Genomic DNA, 22857 nt, shown 5'->3' on the forward strand with positions numbered 1-22857 from the left:
TCCAGTTTTAAAAATACGGGAATTAAAATACTGTCCCCACAGAAATAATTGTTCTACGTGCCCTTAAAGGTTGTTTTTTGGCCAGAAATTTGAAGAATATTTAATGATGTTCCATTACAGAACTAGCCAGCTGTTTCAAAATGGTTTTAAATTCACAGTAAACACTACCAGGGATGACAAGGGGAACACTGGGATCACCACTGCTTGCTGTGCTCGTTTTTCCTTTCTTGTCTGTGTGCACTTCCCAACTTCTCTCAGACCCCACTCAGCCCAGGACAGCTCCAAAGCCAGGCTGGAAGTATCCTCTGTTAACATGAAGGCACAATGGATAACGTGCTAACAAGTGAACTCTGCTGGGCCATATGCAGGCAGGAAGGGCTCAGCACACAGCCTGTCACAAACGCTTACTGTAGCACAGAGCACTGAGCAGAGCACGGGCTCTGCACCGCGCTGCTCGCTCGCCACCCCACCCTGCTGCACTCAGCTGGGCTCAGGGAGTGCTGCTCAGGCTGAACACCTCCTGCACAGACCCCTCCTCTGCTCAGGTGCACCTTCAGCAACGAAACCAACAGACACCAGACAGGCACCCCCAGAAATCAATGCAAAATCACAACATGTGATTGGCTGCAGTTGATTTTCAGATAAATTGCACACACATACACAGGTTATTTTATATATACAACTGCAAAAGTATTTTGCATTTAAGCAAAAATGTTAGGTGCAGCTGATAACAATAAATCCTAATTGTCCACAGGAGTTGCAAGGATATGAGATTATATCTAACACCAGAGGGACAAATTCTGTTTGTTTTTAATATTGCTACTGATGTCAACAGAGTTATTCCATAGCTACAGTGCTGTGGCAGAAGAATTCAATTTTAACATTTAAATGTAAGGGACACAGATTTAAAAAGTAACAGGAGCAAAAATGCGCTCAGACGTGCATTTTATTTGACAGGGCAAAACTAAAAATCTCCAACACAGAACAGTCAGATCATTCTCATACTTGCTACATAGCCTACCACATGTCCTCAGCATTCCTGAATGCTGGCATGCCTGCTAAGGCAGACATTTCCTTAGCCACTGGATTTAGGATGTTTGTTTTTCAAATTTCAGTACTTCCCAGAAATTATTTCTCCCCATAGCTGGATGGACAGATGAACATTTTTTAACTGAGAAATTATTTTTAAAGCCTCAGCTAAAATTACCTGAGGATATTTATGAAATGTACATTCATGATTTTTTTCTTTTGTGTAGCTGAGCAGATCACAGAAATCACCATATATTACTACGTTAACAGAAGCATCCACTGACAAATTTAAGAAATATATGCATTTTAGATAGCATAACAATGTACAAGGTATTCAAATATTATAGTAGCTCTCTGTCCAAATCAAATATATACAGAGCAGAACACTGTCACATATTACTGAAACCCAGCACCTTGTACTGAGCACCATGACTGCACACAAAACACACAGAAGTTTAATTCAATAGTTAAGCATATTTTATCTCTATGTCAACTACCAGATTAAACATTGACAAAACTGGGATAAAGAAATGGTCTCAGGAAACTTTGCCAGTCTCCCACGGCCTGAAGTTACCTTTCTCTGCTAAAATTCAGAGTATTGCTTGACTTCTGCACCCTAAAATAAGGAACAAGTTTTCAATCTGAGACTTAATTACAGAAGCTCATAGGGTGAGCTCCATATTCCTTAGGTGTTTCCATGCAACCTGAAGGTCTGTATCACTCTATCTTACAGTCACTAAAAAGGTAAAAACAGCAAAAAGATGCAAACACTTATTTCTTAGATGGAGGAAGAAATCATCCCATACTTTTGTTTTCTGACACACACAAGAGATTCCTGAGCATACTGCTCAAGAAGGAAAGCCTAGCAAATGCTAGTGACAGACCATTATTAAAAGGGAACAATTTTGCTGAATATAAAATTACTGTTCCTCAAAAGAGGAAGCTGAAAGCAGTTGACTTAATTGAACAGCAGTATATGTAGTGTAATGATGTGTATTCAGTAAGCTCCACAACCATTGCCTGTCACACTAAGGCAGGGCAGACATCCTGCAAATTCTGCAGGTACCCCTGAGGAGAGCCCACCTCACCTGCCCAGAGCTGGCAGTGCCCACTACAGCCACCAAGGGCTGGGCTCCCTTAGGACTAAGGGCTCTCTGTCACACTTTCCCAGAATTTAAACATAGATTTTGAACATAAATAAGCAAAATTATCCTATTTCTCATAAAAACACACTCTCTTCTCACCAATTTCACCTCTAGTATGTTTCTAGTGGAGTGAACATTCTGCTTCTCTGAACACAATTAACACCTGATTTTAGCACTTATGCTTTATTTTCGCATTGAGTATTTTTGACACTTTCCTAAAGCTTACTTAAATTATCTGCCACATTTGCCAGATATGAGCACTTTTGCCAGGACAAATATTTTTATTATTCCCATTTAAATTTTTTTTAAAGAATAGATTTTCAAGCGCCTCACCACATGAATATGGCTTTTGGTCATTAAGAGAAATCTTCAGAATCTACAGGGTGTTATTTCTGTTTCAAGAATATAAATGTCTGTTCTGGATATAAATATATTTTCTACTTGTGGAGGGAAAGGACACAGTGGTGTAAGAGGCTGCTCTGTACCTCATGGCTGTGCAGAGCCAATAAACACAGGAACTGTAATTGTACCACACTGCTTTTCAACTTGCTTCCCTTCAACCCTACCCAATACTGAGGTAGCAGTTTTTAGGAAGCTGTAACACCTCAGTGTACAGACACTGATCAGCATAAATGCATATAACATATCTTCTCATTCCAGGAAATCAGGTATTTATGACAATTTCCATGGAAATCTAGAAGTTAAGCACCAATTCAGCAGCAATTTGTAATACTAAACAAAACCAAAACTCTTACAAATCATTACTCAACTGCTCAATAACATTAAAAATACATTAATACCTTTCAAGTATTTACATTTTAGAACCATACCTACCTTTAACAAAACTATTTGAGGGGGAAACAGTCTATATTGTGAATGACAATAAGAAATTTTATTTATTTAAAAGATTACTACTACTGCTGCAGGATAACTACTTTTTCAAGGTATGTTGAGCAGTATCTCATTATTCAGCTAAGATGATGTAACTCTTTCACAGGCTGACACAGTATTTTTGAACGACAAGACTAAACTAAAAGTAGGAAATAGATGTTAACCCACCTTTCATGACCCCTGCATGTTACTGCCCAGCCACATAGCTTGTAGTTTAGAGAAGAGCTGCATAAAAGCTAGCTACAGTGAGAAATGTTGAGTTTAGTTAACTCAAATGAAATGTTTAGTTTAGTTAACCAAAATGAACACTTTTTACCCCACTGTTAATGGTATTAAATATTCTCAAAAACGGACTGCCAAGGAAGTTTTAAATTACTCTCTCTTTAAAATCTCACTACTGCATTTCAACTTTTGCTTTAACAGTGCTCCCATGAACTCTTTCATCTTCCACTACCAGGTTAGAAACAGATGCCAGATTTTATGAAAAGCAGTGTGCTCTATGAAATGTACACATTGCAAACAAACAAATGCATTCTCGTGAGAGCACAGAATGAACACCCACCCGGACTGTTCACAAAGAGGAGCCGGGGCAGGGACACAAGGACACGGACCCTCGGGAAGGGGCACAGAGCCGGGATGAGCAGCCCCAGGATGGACAGGGACCCTCGGGAAGGGGCACAGAGCCGGGATGAGCAGCCCCAGCAGACACGGACCCTCGGGAAGGGGCACAGAGCCGGGATGAGCAGCCCCAGCAGACAGGGACCCTCGGGAAGGGGCACTCGGAGCCGGGATGAGCAGCCCCAGGATGGACAGGGACCCTCGGGAAGGGGCACAGAGCCGGGATGAGCAGCCCCAGCAGACACGGACCCTCGGGAAGGGGCACTCGGAGCCGGGATGAGCAGCCCCAGCAGACACGGACCCTCGGGAAGGGGCACTCGGAGCCGGGATGAGCAGCCCCAGCAGACAGGGACCCTCGGGAAGGGGCACAGAGCCGGGATGAGCAGCCCCAGCAGACAGGGACCCTCGGGAAGGGGCACTCGGAGCCGGGATGAGCAGCCCCAGCAGACAGGGACCCTCGGGAAGGGGCACAGAGCCGGGATGAGCAGCCCCAGCAGACAGGGAACCTCGGGAAGGGGCACTCGGAGCCGGGATGAGCAGCCCCAGCAGACAGGGACCCTCGGGAAGGGGCACTCGGAGCCGGGATGAGCAGCCCCAGCAGACAGGGACCCTCGGGAAGGGGCACTCGGAGCCGGGCTCCTCGCCTCCGTGCCCGGGGGCAGTGCATGTGACGCGGCCCCGCAGGATCCGGGGGCAGATGAAAGCTGGCAGCTGTGGCTGCCTCGGGCGCTCCAGGCTGCCAAACAGGGCTTACAAACACGTTAGCTCGGCAGCAGAATTAAAGCCCTCATTCAGGTTTGTTTTGGAGAAAGAAACCAACGCGCACAGAGGGGATGGGGGAAATTTGCCCTGCAGGCTTGAGCCTAAATACACCTTGACCTCCCCCACCCCCGCAAGCTGCTCTGGAGTAGAGCAGGCTTGACTAAGGGGCAAAATCATCTAAATAATAATTCATGTTGTTGTCCAAGCAACCTCCTCAGTTTCTGACAAGCAGACACAGCTGACATTTGCTGCCCTCTACTTATTAAACAGGCAATCATATACTAAAGTGTGGTTATTCAGCCAAATTAGCACGAACGTAAATCTGTTGCAGTGTTCAGATAAAACAGTTACGTGATTTTTCCACATTCACAGCTTGCTCCAAACAGCTTTTTTTTCTTTTTTCCCCCGTCTATGCCAGTGTGATAAATTGTTCTTAACAAGGTTGTTTCTACCTGAGGAAGACCCATATTTAGATAGAATACCACTGAAGCAAAAGGAGAACTGCAAATTCAGTCTTGACCTCTCCCTTGCACAAACTCAGCTGGTGTGTATATATATATATACACACACACAGAAAATGTGTACGTTTATATTTGAGTAGATTTTTTAAAATTTTAAAAATTCTTCCAGGAAAGGAAGTACCAATTGCATGCATTCCTTGCTGCTTCTTCTGGAACCTCTGGATGCAATTGTCAGTATTCAGGACAGGAAAACTCAAACCACCCTTATCACAAATCTTGCACGCCAAACATGGAAAAGAATAGCCCCCTTATCTTTTACCAAGCTTGGCTATCCAGGCATCCTAAAGGTATTAGAAACAGGGGGTTGCCACCCTCTGCTTGTTCAAAATAAAAAAGCAGTAGCACTGGTTATTCCTACAGACATGGAAGGAAAACTACAGGAGATCTGAAGGTCTGAAGATTCTATTGTTACCACCTTCAAAAAATTCATTTTACAAGCGGAAGTTCCTGCTGGAGTATTTTGGTGAAATTCAGAAGAGCAAAGTCACCTTCAGCTTCATCAATTCTCTGCAAAAAGCTTTTACCATTCTAAACTCAAGTTCTGGAAATTCACTTTTAAGTAGCCCTGTTGCTGTATAACGAGAAGCTCCTTATTTCAACAACCTTGTGTTGTGTTAGGCAGGACTCCATCAGGGTGTGTGTGCTGGAAGGTGATGGAGACAACAGGGATGACTTTCTCCTTCCCTACCACCTTTTTGCCTTAAAAAATAAAATTCACTAGGTAGAGCAGACTTTGTAATAGGTACTGCTCTTCTGGCACAATCCAAATATATTTCATACCAGAGCTAAACTCTATTTTGAAAATGAGTCTTGATTCTTCCTCACTAGTTTTACTTGAAAAATAAGAGTACACAATTACAATTTTGTTAGGAAGCATGAGAAAAAAAAATAATCACAAAAAGAAAAGCCAACTTTCACAGGTGTATACAACTCTCAGTAGTTGCATGCCCCCCATGCACTAAATGGGAACCCTTTTGGTAGCAGGGTAAGAAAATCACAGTTTCATCGGTTGTGAATAGCTGCAAAAGCCTCAAACAGCATGTTGCACCAGGACAAATACACTTGTCATACAGGATCTAAGGAAATTACATCGCTGTTGGGTTAATTTGAAGGTTGAAACCTTTCAAATACTCAGTGAGACATCAGCTAAACAAGGAACAATGCTTGAATGGACAGCTTTCTTGTTCCTTTCTCTTGTCACACCCACAGAACCCCACAATGGGTTGGCTTGGAAGGGAACTTAAGGATCCTTTCATCCCTGGGCAGGGACACCTTCCACTGTCCCAGGCTGCTCCCAGCCCATCCAGCCTGGCCTTGGGCACTGCCAGGGATCCAGGGGCAGCCCCAGCTGCTCTGGGCACCCTGTGCCAGGGCCTGCCCACCCTCACAGGGAGGAGTTTTTTACTGATGTCTCATCTAACCCTGCCCTCTGTCAGTGTGAAGCCATTCTCCCTTGTCCTGTTGCTCCAGGCCCTTGTAAATAGTCTCTCTGCATCTTGCCTCCAGGTACAGGAAGGTCACAATTAGGTCACCCTGAAGCTGCTCTTCTCCAGGCTGAACAATCCCATGCTCACTGTCCCATTTTGTTTTGCATAAGCCCCTGCTCTCCAAGCTGTGCAACCTCATTTTTCCTGCTTCCTCCCTGGCAAAGCCTCCCACAGACCTTTGTGAGGAACAGAACATGGATCCTTCTCACACAAGGCACTCACACTGGTGTAAACCAAGTTCTAAAGACTTGTTTTCTAGGTAGCAAGTATAAACAAAGATAAAGGACTGTTCTTACTTTATACTATAAAGATGGTGGTATAAAAAAAGTTTGTTACTTAAAAATGGCTGTGTATTTAGCTCCTCTATCAGTAAAACAGCATTTCCCTTTAAGAATGCTAAACCCAACAGTTTTCATCAGTCATGAAAAATAAGCATTCATGTTAACTAAACAAGAGCTGGGCAGTATGTGTATGCTGGAATAATACATCACTACGGAATGCCACCAACTCGATTTTCTAGAAGAAAATTATTACATTGGACAGCATTGGATTTAATTTAGATTTGTGGTAGGCTAATATGATAAGCTTGGGTCAAGCTTGGGTTAGAGAGAAGACAAAAAAACCCCAGTCCTTGACTCAGCTCTAATTAATATACATTTTACCTAAGCAGGAATAAGTAATTTGACTTAGCTGGAAGATATCATAGCCATTCCTCTGATCCCCCAGCATTTTTCTGTCAATTATCCAGTTTCTGATTCTCTGTACAGCAAGAGTGAAAACACACTTCAACTTCAGCCAGACAATTTGACACAACTTCTGCTCTAAGCCCAGGAGAACAGGGTGGAATCGTCATCACCTTCAATTTTACAAAGACATATGCAGGAAGTTCTGCTGAACAGTAAGAATGTTACTGTACAAAGTTCTTCAGGACTTGCAGAATTCAGCACAAGGCAGTACCTCATCCTTGGAAACACAGGAAATGTGGAAGACTTACACACCAAGATCCATATGTAATAAACTTATTACTGGATATAGATTGTCTTGTTTCCCCAGCACCATCTGCACATGCAAATGTAATGCCATTCCTCTTTTGTCCTTGGTTATAAGTTTTATAATCAACTTCAGTCATCAGAATGTGGGACTGTTACCATAATATACCTGTACATCTAAAGTAATATCTGCTAAAAGGAAAAGAACCCACAGCTAACACAAGCAGTAAACTTAATAAAATGCAGCAAGACTTCCAGGAAAGTATTTTGACTGGTGAGACTGGACCACTCCTCTCTGAGATGCAAGTTTAGTACTAACATTTTAGGTCATTGCAGCAACTCTGTAACTTCAGAAAAAATCTTGTACTCTAAAGCCAAATCCAGCTTAAACCAGATGGGGATGGTCAAAGCATTTTTCTGAGTACAAACAGACCTGTGGTACAGGGGAAGTATAGAAAAAAGTGACTGTTACCTGACTTTCTACATGTACTGAAAAAAATGCTTGCACTCCTTCTGTATCACAGCTGCAGCATTGGTAACCTGATGCAGAAAACTATTCATGAAATAACTGTTCTGAGGAACCAGTGTTGCTTAAACATTGCTTCATCATTACTTCAGGTATCACATTAATAGCTTTTCCTTCTTTCCACTTACTGACACACAGATGGGATAGAGAGCTACGTGGAAATTTAACTTAAATTTCCTGTTCAACTGCCCCACTTCTCAGTGAACTGTGCTATAAGAAAGCAATTGAGGTAACATTGTTGCTTTTGGATCAATATTTTTATGTCAGGCATGATAAAATAGAAACTTACTTAGACTTCTCATCACTGAGACACTGCTTTAGCAGTAAAATATTTAAGGACTTTGTCTTTGCTGAAAAGGTGAATAAATGAACTTGCCAAACAAAGCAAAATCCTTTTCATTTGCTTTTCATTTTCAGTAATTATGATAACTAGAGTAAACTATCATTTAAATATTTTAAAAGAAACCACTCCTACTGAGTTGATACATAAATATTAGTGTGGTGACAAGAACTTATTTAGTGTAAAACCTTTTCTATTGTAGCCACTAAGTACACGATGCTGGAGTTTCAGTAATTCTGCTACAAGTTCTGGGGGATTAAAAACCTCTAAGGCAATGCTAGAACCACATAACATATACATCATAGGATGTACATATTTCATTATTCTGAAGAGAAGGATCCTATAGCTTTTTCTGGAACTCCACCTGCTAACAGCCCCAAATTTTACTGCAGAGAACTCAGAAAAGGGGACAGGTCAAAGTCTGAACCTCAGCCCAGCAAGGCTCTTGCTGCAGAGGACACTGCAGATGGAGGAAGGCAGCACCCAAGGCCAGTGGTTCCCAGAATGGAAGAGCCTCTCTGTGCCTGCTGTGCCCCTGCAGGACCCAGCACTCCAAGGCTCCTGGCCAGGGAACCATACAGGACCTGCCCACGGGCCAGCTCTGCTGGCAGGGACTCACAGAGGGCTGCCCGGTGCCTCCCCCAGCACCTGAAGGTTTCTGTGTGAATACCAACAGGCCAGAGACTTCCCTTGCACTGCTGATGAGCACATCTGAGAACAGATTCCAGTGGGGGTTATCTAACCTGATCTGGGGCCTGCATACATGCCCAGACATTTATGGGGTCTGGTTTACTCATTATTGTGCCATATTCTTGGTTGGTGATGACACAAAAATTTGAACCAAGTTCACCTTTCAGGATCAACCTCAGCTGACTTTTAAATTAAAACATTTTTTAGGCAACAGACCCTGATATGCAGAATACCCCTGACAGAATGGATGTTAAGGATCTTACCATCCATGCCTCTCCTTTAAACCATTTCTACCATTAATTACTAGGTGTTGACTCAGATATTTCTAATCTTGATCTATGCCTGCTGTCAGCTGTATGGCTTCTTTTATGTTCTATTTAATGAAGCTTTTTAAGGAAATTAGAGAATTCATAATTTCTTTAACTTACATTTGTGACTTCTAGACTACATAAATCAGTGTATTTCCTAAAACTTGATTTAAAAAGTTTTAGTCATGCTTTGTTCATTGTAGCTTATCAGGGTTAGTTTAGCAAAACTTAAAGTTTCAGTGACTTTCTAAGCACTCTTCAACAGCAGTCTCTGCAAAAACTTAACTATGTGTTGGCTAAAATGAAAAACTCCACTGATTATTAATGTCCTGCTTATTATTGATTAAAACAATTTATTTAAAAGTAAATTAAAACAATTAATTAGAAAAATAATTAGGAAAGTTATATAATTTCCAAAAAAACAGACACTGCTTACAAATGATGCTATTTCTTACATTAAGTTGTACCAAGTCAGACATATCAGAATTTGTTACAAAGCAATGCAACAAAGTAATAGCTGAAAAGCCTAATTTTTCCCTGAAATACTCTGAATGAAAAATATTTTTCAGTAGTTTATTAAACAGGTTTACCATTGAAACAATCACATGCTGTCCACTGAAAAAGGCTGCACCAAGGCTGCACCTTCACATAAGAAGTGTGAAAGCAAATGGAGAGTTTTGAGCAAGACAATCCTCCACAGGTACATTTTGCCACTGCTTTCACTCAAGTCCATTAGAAACAGGTTAATACCAAAGCAAAATAAGTCACTCAGACTGAAATCAGAGTGGGTTTGCACTGCCTTAACTAAAACAGCACGGGTCTGGCTGCCAATGAAACCTGAGTGTTATGTCTTGTCTCTGCAATAATGGGGCTTCCCTTTGTTTGGGTAAGTATTTAAATGCAGTTTAAACCTGATTTATGCCAATATGGGTTAAAAAATACGGTTTGAAGAATGGCTAATGAATGGATCAAGACAGAATTACAGAGAAAAAATATAATCTTCACCTAATCAAATTAATTTTAAAATGTGTTCAAAGGATTCCACTTACATTGTCTTTATGGCACTAAGAAGCAAGAAGGAATCTTTCAACTGGTAGATGTTCTGTGAAAGAAGCTGAGCTAATCTTGTTTTTTTTCTTAAATTCGGAAGAAAAACAGAGCGTTACAGAATGAAGACTCCAAAATATCCATGAAGGAGAATGTTTTGGAATGAATACCCTGTTCTATTTTTCTTTCTTTCCTCTTCATCCTATTATCCTTCTATTAGTACTTTTATTTTGCATTCTAAGACAGCGTTTTCCAGAGTTCCTTCAATGTTTTGGATAGTTTTTTCCTTTTAAGGAAAGATTTAGAAGACTTTAAGACTTCGAGTTACTTCTTTTGGTACTTCACTTTCTCTCTCTGACTTCTGTCAGTAGTGTCCCTGTTCAAACTGATTAAAGCCTGAGCCATTATCCATTTTTCAGAACATAATAATGGTATTTCCGGCTGTTTTGCTGGAATGAAAAACCAAGCTATCTTGCAATCATATCATTGCAATCAAACAAGTAATACAAGCTAGAAGAGCTGCAGGTTTCTTGGGTGCCCTCTTGGTGTTTTTTAAAACACTACCTAACACCACTTTACTATGGGCCACAAGAACATCTGGGCAACAAAGGTCTTCAGGCAATATTCAAGACACAAATCATGGAATCACAGCTTCAAATCCAGTTTATTATTGAAGCTGGCAGTATTTTATTTATCAGCTTAGACAAAAGCTGAAAGAAACACAATTTCTCTCTCAGCTATAGGTCATAAACACATGTAAGAGTAGCCCAGCTGGCAGCGAAGTTTTGAATTTATTTACATTTTTGTTGGCAATAATTCTAAACTTCTAATTTCAAATGATAAATCCATGCCAAAGACAGTTTTTCTAATCAACCTTTTATACTATAAAATGTTTTGGGTTTTTTTTTTTTATTTTGGCAATGCCAGTAATTTAAGATGTCATTATATCCAATAACCAGTGCAGAAAAAATATGAACAATCTTAAAACAATATCTTGCTAGTACCATGTCCCCTTTGTAAAAGAAAACGTTTTTACTAACTAAATGTCAGTATCTAAGTGAAAGTCTCTGGAGCTTTAGAACCCTGATTACTAAAACCAGAGACATTTCTTATAGCTTCAAACATGCAGAATGAAATTCCATTTCAGTGGTGCCAGCAGCTGATGCATTTCTGTGAGCGGGCTGGGCGAGCAGCTCCGAGGGCAGAGCCTGCAGCAGCCAGGCTGGGGAGCTCCTGCAGCACCCGGGCCAAGGCAGAGCTGCAGCCACAGCCCAGGGTGCCCAAAGCTCCTCTATGCAGCTCCTGAAGTGCCCAGACCAAGGCAGAGCTGCAGCCACAGCCCAGGGTGCCCAAAGCTCCTCTATGCAGCTCCTGAAGTGCCCAGACCAAGGCAGAGCTGCAGCCACAGCCCAGGGTGCCCAAAGCTCCTCTAAAGAGCTCCTTCTGCAGTGCCTGGATGAAGGCAGCACTGCCACCACAGCCTGGGGTGTCCGAAGCACTGAGGAGCTCCTTCTGCAGTGGCCAGACAAATCCAGAGCTCCAACCACAGCCTGGTGTGCCCAAAGCTCCTCTAAGGAGCTCCTTCTGCAGTGGCAAGACCAAGCCAGCACTGGAACCACAGCCTGGGGTGTCTGAAGCTGCTCTAAGGAGCTCCTTCTGCAGTGCCCACACCAAGCCAGCACTGCCACCACAGCCCAGATGCCCAAAGCACTAAGGAGCTCCTGCAGTGCCCACACAAAGCCAGCAGTGGCAGCACAGCCCGTGTGCCCGAAGCTCCTCTAAGGAGCTCCTGCAGTGGCCAGACCAAGGCAGCAGTGGCAGCACAGCCCGTGTGCCCGAAGCCCTCCAGGGACTCCCTGAAGAGGTGCTCGCCCAGCCCTCGCCTGCCGCCCTCGGGCTCCCGGCCTCGGCACCGCCAGAGCCCCGCAGCTGCTCCAGCCTGAGCACTGCAACACCTGCCTTAGAGACCTGTCTCACTTCCTCAAGTTTCCAATGGATGCCCAGGAAAGCTACACTGATGCAGCATCAATGCATTTAATCCCAGCTCTGCTCACTAGCAGCAGCACGGCACCTTCAGCTCTCAGCTCAACAGCCCTTTCTGCCTGCCACCAACTGCTCTCAGAAATCTGATTCTTTCTTTGAATACACTGGCTGCATACAAAACCCAAGTACTATTAAAATTCTGCCTCTTTTCCTGCCAAATAACTTGATTACTCTATTTCATTTCAGTACTTGCTTGACAAACCCAAATCTGGAAACAGTAAGGCCTGGTCTAATGTTTACAAGAACTCATTTCAGCAAGTCTTACTACATAATCATAGAATGAAATGAAGATAAATAAAACTCATCCATGTATTTGGATTTTTTTGACTGTTATATACATAAAATCTGTGTAGCTAACGGGACTCCAGAATACTGCCAAGAGGGAAACAAAACAGGAAGAACAGGTCAATACAAAAGGACTTGCTATATGCATTTTTCTGTATATCTTACCTTCCAGTGCATAATTATTACCTGCTAATGTGTATATCCAAACAAGCTGGCTAAAAAGAATGGCATCATTTTGCTGAAATTGCTTTCAACTGATGGATATTTTAATCTTTCTAATTGATTTAAGTTACAACCCAATCCTAAGGCATGAGATGCCTTAAGCAAAGGACACTCACTCATTTATAGCAAATTAAGGTACTCTTAGAGTAACACATCACAGCTTCATGGGAAATTATTTGATATTTTTTGGATTATTGTAATTTAGACAAATGAGTAAACACTCCACTGAATCACAGGATAGAGAAAATGATTGGCAATTACATTACTTGAAAGAATGTTACAAGAACAAAATGGTTAAGTAGCACATTTCTAAGAAAGCGACATTTTACAAAAAGACAAAGGCATATATTTTCCACCAAAATCTAGAGCTGCTGTCATCAACAACCCAACAAAAGCTACAGCTACCTAAAATGGAAATGAAAATGTAATGTATGGAAATATTCTCTTATAAAATCTCCTTAGGCTTCACATGTATTAATGTATTAGTTTGCAAACATTAAGATCAAAGGCGAAGCAACAAATACATCCTAAAAAGTTTTTAGTCAGATTTTTATTAACGATATACAAGTAGCAAGGCATAAAAAATTAATATGTTCAAGCCTTGAAATGTCAAGTGTAATGATCTCTAGCTCTGCTTACCTCCTTTGCTTTTTGTTTCAGTCTAGCTTGCTCTGGGTCTTCTTGCCTTGAGCGACTCTACATGTTTAAAAAAAATGGGGAAAAAAGGTTAACAGATGGTTTAAGAACCCCTCATCTGTTGCAGTAAGTTAAAAAATAGCAAAGAAATAGGAACAGGATACAAGGTATCAAACATGGGACACTTAAATTTACAGAAGTGTAATTTCAAACCCATGAAGCCTAACCCAAAATGAGGTTAAATGCTCACTTGTAAATGAGATATAGTGAAGATATTAATTTAAAAAAAACACCAAAACAAAATAAACCCAAATAATTTAAAAAAAACACCAAAACAAAAAAACCCAAAACCAAACAAACAAAAACACCAAACAAAAAACAAAAACCAAACAAACAAAAGAAAAAAATCAAACTAAAACAAAAAACCCCAACCCAACCATGTTTTTGTCAACATGAAAGTTTTCATACAGGTTTAAATTTCAATTATTTAATACTAATAAATTCAAGCATCCAAGAGCATCAGTTACATCCTTTTCATTATGCAAACTTTTTAATTTAAGTCCTTACAATCACATATTTTAAATTTACTATTTGCAACTAAGCTTGTATCTAGCTCTTTGTAGAGAACATGAAGAAAACCATTGTAGAGTTGCCCTCCCAAAAGGTAAACCTTTATAATAAATATATTACTATTCCATATGAACTTACTTTGAGTACAGCATAGAAATACACTCTGTTAAAACCATTCATGCACTACTAATATTAATACTGTAAATTTTAAAACTGGATAAATATTGCTGAATGACAACTTTTGTATTTTCCTTCAAAACCAACAACAGCTCTAAAAGCAGATCATTTAATTACAATAACAACTTGTAACATTTCTTTAGACACAGAGTATTTTATTACCACATGTTAAAAAACCATTAAATTTATATTTGTGCTCACTTCTCAGACTGATGGAATTCAAAACTCAAGAGGCAGATAATACACTCATTATACTTTTATACATGTGTGATGGGTCAGCATACAGCAAATGTTGCAAAGTTACAAGAAGCTGCAATAAAACTTGTGACATCCATGGAAAATTGCTGTTACCTGAGAAATGTGGTAGTTCTACTTCAGTATTTCTTTGAGATTTGAAGTGGAATCATTTACCCAAGACCCTTTAGGAGTGTCTGTGCCCTCTCCTACCTGTCATTCCCTGCTCGTTGCTATGCTGAAGGCAGAAACTTGAAAGAATATTTGTTTGCAAAGTTATATACTCTCAGATTTTTTTCCAGTGTTTAAATATTTCATACCATATTCTGGTCAGAATTCAAAAATCCATTAAGAAAGCCAAAGGGAGATAGGTTTTAAGGGCTTGTGCTTAAAAGGGCTGGGTACTATTTTTGATACGCCTGGAGAGTGCCTTGGCTTGATTTGGCACAGAATTCTGCATCCTTTCTCCTGTCAGTTTTGTGGGTTTGTGGGTTTTGTGGGTTTGGTTGATTTTATTTGAATTGGGATTATTTTTTTTTCAGCCAATATAAAACCTATAAAACACAGTGCTGATAACACAGGGTGACATTAAACAATAATGAGATTTTTAGATGTGCTAAACTCTTCCAGTGTGCACATCAGCTTCACCTTCCAACATCATCTACAAGTGTTTTTGTGTCTGTTTGGCATAAGAGGGCAGTGTCTGCAGCAGCTGAATGCCAAACTGAGATCTCAGATGGCCAATGCCCAAATCAGACTTGTGCCACAAAGGAAGAAACTCCACCCCAACACAGGCTGAGGTTCCTTCTAACTGCTGTGGCCAGACAAAAAGAAAACATAGATAATGTGACCTAGTTAATGTTCCAAAGACAAAAAGGTATTTAATGAAATCTGGGGTCTGCCAGGGAGCAGGGTTTCTAACCAATACAGCAATTGCTAAAAACTTGACTATATTTATACTATTAGGTTAAAAACAAAGTAAAAAACACCAGTCAGTGAGCTGCTTCTCCAGGAGATGGGCTCAGGTCAGTATTCATGAACTGAGCTGAACAAGGTCCTTGCTGTCATTTTGCAAGAACAATTCAATTGTTGGAGCCTCAGTTTCTCCAGTATGATGTATGGAAAAGCATATTTAGCCCTTTCATGGGTTTTGATGATAAATTTATAAATGTACAATGAACTTCTATTGCCTTGTGAGTCTCACAGTGAAAGCAGTACAGAAACACAGAGCACTGTTACACTGCTGTATGAAGCTGAAAATTCGCCAAATGCAAAGCACAAGTTGAAAGCACTTCAGCTTTAGGAGGAAGCAGAGTGTCCTGAGAGAATCCAGATAAGACTTCTAATATTGTTACTGACTTTCTACAAGGAAGTGTTAGAATCCTGCAAAATACACCAGAAGTATGTAGTGTTTGGGGACAGTGTAAGAAAAATTAAAGCAGGAGATGCAAAGTAACATTGCAATTCCTGGGCTCCATCAGTGAAGGAAAAACTCTGCAAGTGCAAAAGAGTAAAGTAACACATTTAAAAGTTGGGGCTTTTTCTTTCTTCCCCAGAAACTGACCAAATAAGAACAGATCTGGAGTTCAGGATAATCTCAATATGCAAAAGCTAATCACCTACTCTGTGGAAACCTCCAGCTTGTTCACAGTAAATATACGATAAAAATTATTGCAGAGGTGAAAGCAGGTGCTCAACTCCTGAACAATATCAAATACAGGAATCTTGTTTCAAAAATGAACGTATATAAAATACCAGGTGAAGTTAAATATATAACCCTGATTGAAGGTGAAGATGGAACTATTTTTACATGTAGAATAATGGAATTATTTTCTAATTATTGCTTAAATCCATGCCAAAGAACTTTTCCAAAGAATCCAGGGTAGTTCTTGTTTCAAACAAGCAGAATTCAAATTTTACATTGGATGTATCACTACTACAAAAAAAAATTTAAGGAATTTAACTCTTTTGTGTTCAGAAAAAAAATAACAGATTTTTTTTTTAAAGCAGATTTGTAAGACTAAAATACTTTCCTGCTGGTTACCATGCCAGTAAGCTTTGGAAATAAAATCATCAGTACAGAGAGGCTAAAATGTATTAAAGGACAAGTATAAACATCAACTATCTCATTAATTCTTCACTTTATGATCTAATGTAAATTATAAAAGGCTTCACCCATGCTCATGCAACATGGATTAAAGCAAATATAAGCAAATGCAAATGTCAAGCTTAAGAGAGGTGCCTAAATGAGCTTTAGAAATGTCACTGGATTCCCTTTACACTCCATTCCACACGTGAACATCTCTCCCTTCCTCTGAAGAGTTTGCACAATTCTGCTGCTGCTCAGCTCTTGTAGTGCTTTGTCTACACGTCAACATCACCAAGCAATTATTTTATTATTTTGCACTTACTTTTATCAAGCTACTAACTAATCATTCCTAGCTTTTTTAAAATTGCAGTTTAACTTTTTTCTTCCAGTTAATTCATATTTTCAGTTCTCTTCCTTTCTCCTTTATGTCTAACATCCAAATCTTAATATGCAGCACTTCACCTGTTTTGTGAAACTTTTTTTTCCAAAATCTTTTAATGCACCAATGTCTCCTTCCTCCAAAGCTTTGAAAACACCCACTAATCAGAGAACCCACCAAATCAAATCCTTTCAAGGACTTTATCACAATTCCTTTGCCTTCCCCTCCCTGTTCATCATGTCTAGATCTGTAAATACAGCAGGCTGCATTTACATAATGTATTTTCCTGTTGATGAATAAACACCTTTAAAAGCAAGCAAGCTTCCCATAGTAATTTTAGAGAAACCCAGGACTGATCCTAAGCAGATAACATATTTCTAAATATATTAAATGCTGTCTCCTACTGAGAATGTATTCAGCAAACCAGGTTTGTTAACATTTCTCTCAAACACCAGCTATTTTATTAGACCAGACAACCTCATATTTTAATTGTGAAGAACCAAATGCTTTGTGTTAGAGAGCTCTTTATCTGGAAACTGAAAACTGCATAGATCACATTACATCTATGGAAATACTGGACTTCCAAAGTATGAAAAGCAGCCTATGTTAAATGTGTGTATTCAAAACAACAGAAATAAGGGGCTTCATTTACATGTTACCAAACTCCCTAATGTTCCAAACCTCAGCTCTTCCCCTGGCTTGTGTTAAGGCAGGAGGCCACAAAAGAGACATCTAATTACACATGGAACAGTGTCATTTTCAGGGTATTTCAGATTTCACAGAATCGTCTTAAATTAGAAAGCAACAGTGTTTTTAAAATTATAAGGGTATTTATAACCACACCATACTTATAAATATGCACCAATTTCTTTTTATTGGAGCATACTCTGCATCTATGCAGATGGACAGACTAAAAGTACTGATGTCTTTCATTACTATAATTATTCAATACTTTGCTTGATTATTAACGTCAAAGCTAAATTTTTGATCCACTAACAAAACTAAGTTTTCTGTTTAGATTTGTAAGGACTTTGAAGTCTCAGCTTGTTACACCTGTGCTGGGAAATGCCTCACAGGGTCTCTCCTGCATTGGGCTACATCTGATCCCAACTAAGGCACTTGCAGCTCTACTGCCCCATACCAACACACACACTGGGGGTCTTGAATGCCTCAAATTCACCTTCTTGCATTAAATAATGTTAAGAGTCACAACTCTGATGCTGTATTATCAAAAGGCACTGCTGTGCCAACAGTTTCAATTTTATACCTATTTTTCCCCATTGATGACATTAGAACTTCACCCACGGCTGTACCAGCTTATAACTTCCACTTTTAATTAAAGAAATTAAATTGGCAACATGAAACACTTTGCTTTCACGTTAGCTTTGTTAATAAAAAGTGAAAGTTAAAAGCATCATAGCTGAGGGTAAAACGCTGCTCAGTGTTACGACCATGGTGAGCTGGAATGCAGAAGCACAGGTCTGAAAAATGATTTATATTAAAATCATTAAAATTGCAGTAACAAATTCCTAAAAATTCAGAAATTATCTCAACGCAGTAATTCCCATTTTGCTGTGCTCCCATCAGAATGAGTTCCAAGGCAGGAGGCTGCAGTGAATCACTGCTCTCAGAAAGAGGAAAGGATGAAATGGAATGCCTGAACTCACCTCAGACTCAGGGAGAGCCCCTCCCAGCCAGCACAGCACACGTGTGGAAGGGAATCTGCAGCACCAAATTTCACTGATCTCTCAATATAAAAGCCCTTCAGCCTATAGTACTACCCAATCATCCTTAAATGGTAATTAACTTTACAAACAATTTTAAACATAATTTTCCATTTACTTATGTAAATTTTCTTTTTACAGAATTCATCTTACTGTTGTGAGAGTTGTAGTTAAGATCCCAGAACTTGACAGACCTGTGCTACTAATACATAACACTCAAATATATAATAAAATACACTCAAAGTAATATTAATAATCTCTAATAATAATCTCTAATAATAATAATAATAATTTAATATATTGGAAATGAAATTTCAACATTAATTTTATAATAAAATACATGGAATTCAGGAATTCAGCCAGTTTGAGCAGATCAATTAACACACTAATTTTAATGTGATCCACCTTATCATACATTGTAACATAGAAGTATGATTCATTAATTTTCTGAGAGCCAGGACAATCCCAAGCTGTAACTCCTTACTGTCACCACTCCCTCCAAAATAAAATTCAGAAATAAAAACTACAAAACAACAACAAATCAGCTACAACCTCCTACTCCTTCTACTGCCAGAAATATTTCCATTACTAGCCCAGGACCAGAACTGCATTCAACTTGACAGACACGACCTGCATCTTCCAGGTTTTGGAAACAGCTCTGAAAGCAGCAAGAACACAGATTTACTATAATAATGCCAGTGCTTTTTTGGGTTTGGTTTGGATTTGTTTTTTTGTTGGTTTGTTTTTCTTTTTTGAATATCCGCACGAGACACACCATGTCAAATGTAAAGGTAAATTCCTCAAGTGATTTTAGTCTGGCTTTTGACCTTTCTGCAGCCTTGAGACTCTCCTCAGCTGCCTGTGCCATCCCCAAAGGCCCAGAGAGGATGTCTGGTTCTGCACACACCTGGCAACAACAGCCAGTGGCTCCCACTGGCAAAACACACCAGGGCCAAGAGTTGACTCTCCGAAATATTTCCTTTAAAGAAACTGTGCTTTACATACATGTTTATACACAAGATGGTCCCTCCTTGTGCCATTTTTTTTTCATTTGTGATGCTCATGTCAGAAAGGAAAGCCAAAATCAGTGACAGCCAAGGCAGCTCAGTCCCTCCCTGCACAGCTCCTCCTCTTGACACATCCCATTTTCTGGGGCTTGAGACAGGAGCTCTTCCAGCAGCAGGAGGGGCCTGGATCTCACAGTCTGGGGACCAAGATGCCTTTTAACACTTCTCCAATAAAAACAGCTTCTAGAAAGTAAATTAGAGAAAAGCCTTGGGCTGGTATGGGGATGCTGTGGAATATTTTGGAATGTTGTGGGACACTCTGAAACATTGTGGAAGGTTATGGAATGTTGTGGAATATGATGCAGGATCCCTGAGGTGCAGGAGGTCATTCTGGCTCCTGCAACAGAGTAGTGGTAGTAGTTTCAATTTTCAGATTCTTAATGTAAAAGAAACTGAATGTTGCATTGCTACTGCAGCATACTATTTTTCCTTTCCTGTCAAGTTTGTCTTCCCCCAAAATATCCCACTGGAATGAGAACATCACTCACAATGCTTCTCAGCTTGTGATATTAAGTTTCTATTTCTCAAGTATTTCCCAGGCATGGGACATAAGATTTTGTAAAATTCTCTCATTTAACAAGCTAAACAACACTGCTATTTTATTTCACAGACACTCATGTAGTGCCACAGCTGATTTTAACTTTAGTGACTTCTCAGAACATCAAAAATTTTATTTTTTGAAACCTAACTTTGTTTTCCTTCTACCTTCTCATCTGACTTGATCTCTCCTTCTTCCAAAAACATTTCCAGAAGCAAAACCAAGCCCATCTGAGTGCTTACAAATTTTGCAATAATCTCCTACTTATGGTTGCAGATCAACCAGATCACTTGTGCCAAATATTATCCCTTCTCCCCCTAAAGAAACCCACCCATCACCCCAAACAACAAAAGCCTGATACTTTCTTCGGTCATCATTTACCTTTTTTTTAACCCCTTACTGAACTGCAATGCTAAATTACCAAACCAGTTTTAAGGCTTCCCAAAGACTCATGCTGCCTCCCCTTTGATTTCAACCTATTCCTTCATTTTTCATTATCTTCTCCATTGATTTTCCTGTTACAAAGTAGATTATTTAGCACCATCTGGTTCAATGCCCAAAACATTTCCTTCACTATCTTATTCTTCATCAAAACCCAGACTATGGCTGTTAACAAAGCTCCAAAGTGTAAATAATTTTAAAATAATTTTCACTGTGCAAGTTTGACCTTTTTATGCTCTTCCATACAAGAAAGTAGATGAGGTACCACCAGAAGGAGGCTTTGAAACTTTCACTAAAATGGTTCTGCTGAGTAAACTTAAAATCATGTTGCACAATAACCTGTCAAAACACTTCTGAGATAACAAATCATGTTGTTTCTCTAAAAGGCACATTAAGAAGTTGCATTTATAAATAAATATGATTTTTAGATTTAAGCATCTGTAGGAAGGAAAACAGAAATTTCACTTTAAATGCCAAAGATTTTTATAACTTAAAGACAGCTTCTCAAGGTGACAAAGGTGCTGTGACTGGGGGCACACTGCCTGTGCATGGTGGGTGTTTGAGCCCCCAGAGGCAGTTTAAGCATCTCCCTCCTTACAGACACAAATGTCACCAGGCCACAGACAGAGACAAGTGGGTACTGATGGGTGTCACTCCACCAGGCAGCTGGGGCAGACTTTAACTGTGCCCATTTCATTGCCGTGTCACTACAATGACTGCATCCTTCCCACAGGGGCTGAGACCTCCTCACACAACAAGGCACGTTCACAAACACCAGAAAAAACCAAAATCCTGGCTAAGGAATCAGTACACAGGAATTCAGAATAACGACCTCAATAACTATCACTGTTCATGTACAGGTGCTTTTGCATTTGAGCAGCACCAGAGTATCTATGGAGATAATATAAAATCTATTATTTAGAATAAAAATTGTAATCTGACCATATTTTACCAAACTATGTCCTAGGTAAGCCTGGCACTGGGTCAGCCATGCCTCAGAGCTGAGTGGGGAGCACCAACTAAATAAAGCAAGCTCAGCTCCTAATGGCATTTACACTTAAACCACAACACTGCATAAGCACCTTCCAAGGGGTCCACAGTGTCTTTTACTGCTCTCTCTAGACATTAACACTGATAAATCAGCTCTGCAGATGGCTACCCAGTGCTTTGGGTATGGATTTTTAACACCTTCATTTATTTTTCACCTTCATGTATTTATTCCAAGCTGTCTCCTGGTTATGAAGATGAAGTATGTATTCAATAATTTCATTAAGGTAATTTTTTTCAAATAAATCAGAGTATTCTTTTACTTTGGTTTTTCTTTTGTTGCAGAATTCTTAGATTTGCTCTTCCTGCATTTTACAGGAATCAAACCTGATGATTGGGTATTTATTTCCCAAATTTAGACTTTAGAGGACTTCATATTATCCAAGACTAAAACAACAACAAAAAAACCTGTCCACAAAACAGAGTATCAATTCATGAAGGAATTCAGGTTGGAAGGAATACCAGGAGGTCCAGCCTGCATAAGGCTCTGTGCAGTCAGGAAAACATTTCTAAACTAAGGTCTATAAGCTACTGCATTTTTCTCAATGTCCATTAAAAAAAAAAAAAACCACAAAAACAATGAAACTAACAAGCAGCAGGATACACAGAAAATTATTCACCAAGATACAGTCAATGAATGAAGAAAACATGATAAAAATAAATAAGCATGTCTTTTTTTTAATAAATAAGAATTAAGAACAAAACCAGCAAATATGTTTTTATAAAAACTTTTAAAGAGTATCTATGGTGTAAAAATTTGTGGACTATTTAATAATGTGAACAATTATAAATTAAAAGCACAAACAGGACGGACTACCATAGCCTGAGAAACAATTTCAAAACAAGCAAGGTTTGGGTTTTATTTTTTTATTTTTATTTTTTTAATCTCTCAATTTGTGAACATTAATGGCATAAAATCAGGAGGCTCTGTTACAACTAAACATTGAGTTGTTCTGTATAACCTCTTCAGAATATACAGTAAATAACTCAATGAAGATTCAAGTACAATTAAAAATGGGATAACTAAGGGATGAACTTACTTGCAGTTAGAT

The 22857-nt window shown here is 39.6% G+C and overlaps 1 protein-coding gene across 1 annotated transcript in view; it reads right to left on the reverse strand.

Moving 5' to 3' along the window:
• Positions 1–22857, reverse strand: part of LOC135279493 (transcription initiation factor TFIID subunit 4-like) — a 146813-nt gene that overhangs the window by 56449 nt on the left and 67507 nt on the right. The window contains exon 13 of the mRNA XM_064386928.1: positions 13543–13599. Within this exon, the coding sequence (XP_064242998.1) occupies positions 13543–13599 (57 nt within the window). The remainder of the gene's footprint in view (positions 1–13542; positions 13600–22857) is intronic.

Source organism: Passer domesticus, chromosome 12, assembly GCF_036417665.1.
Source record: "Passer domesticus isolate bPasDom1 chromosome 12, bPasDom1.hap1, whole genome shotgun sequence".
Taxonomy (NCBI): Eukaryota; Metazoa; Chordata; class Aves; order Passeriformes; family Passeridae; genus Passer; species Passer domesticus.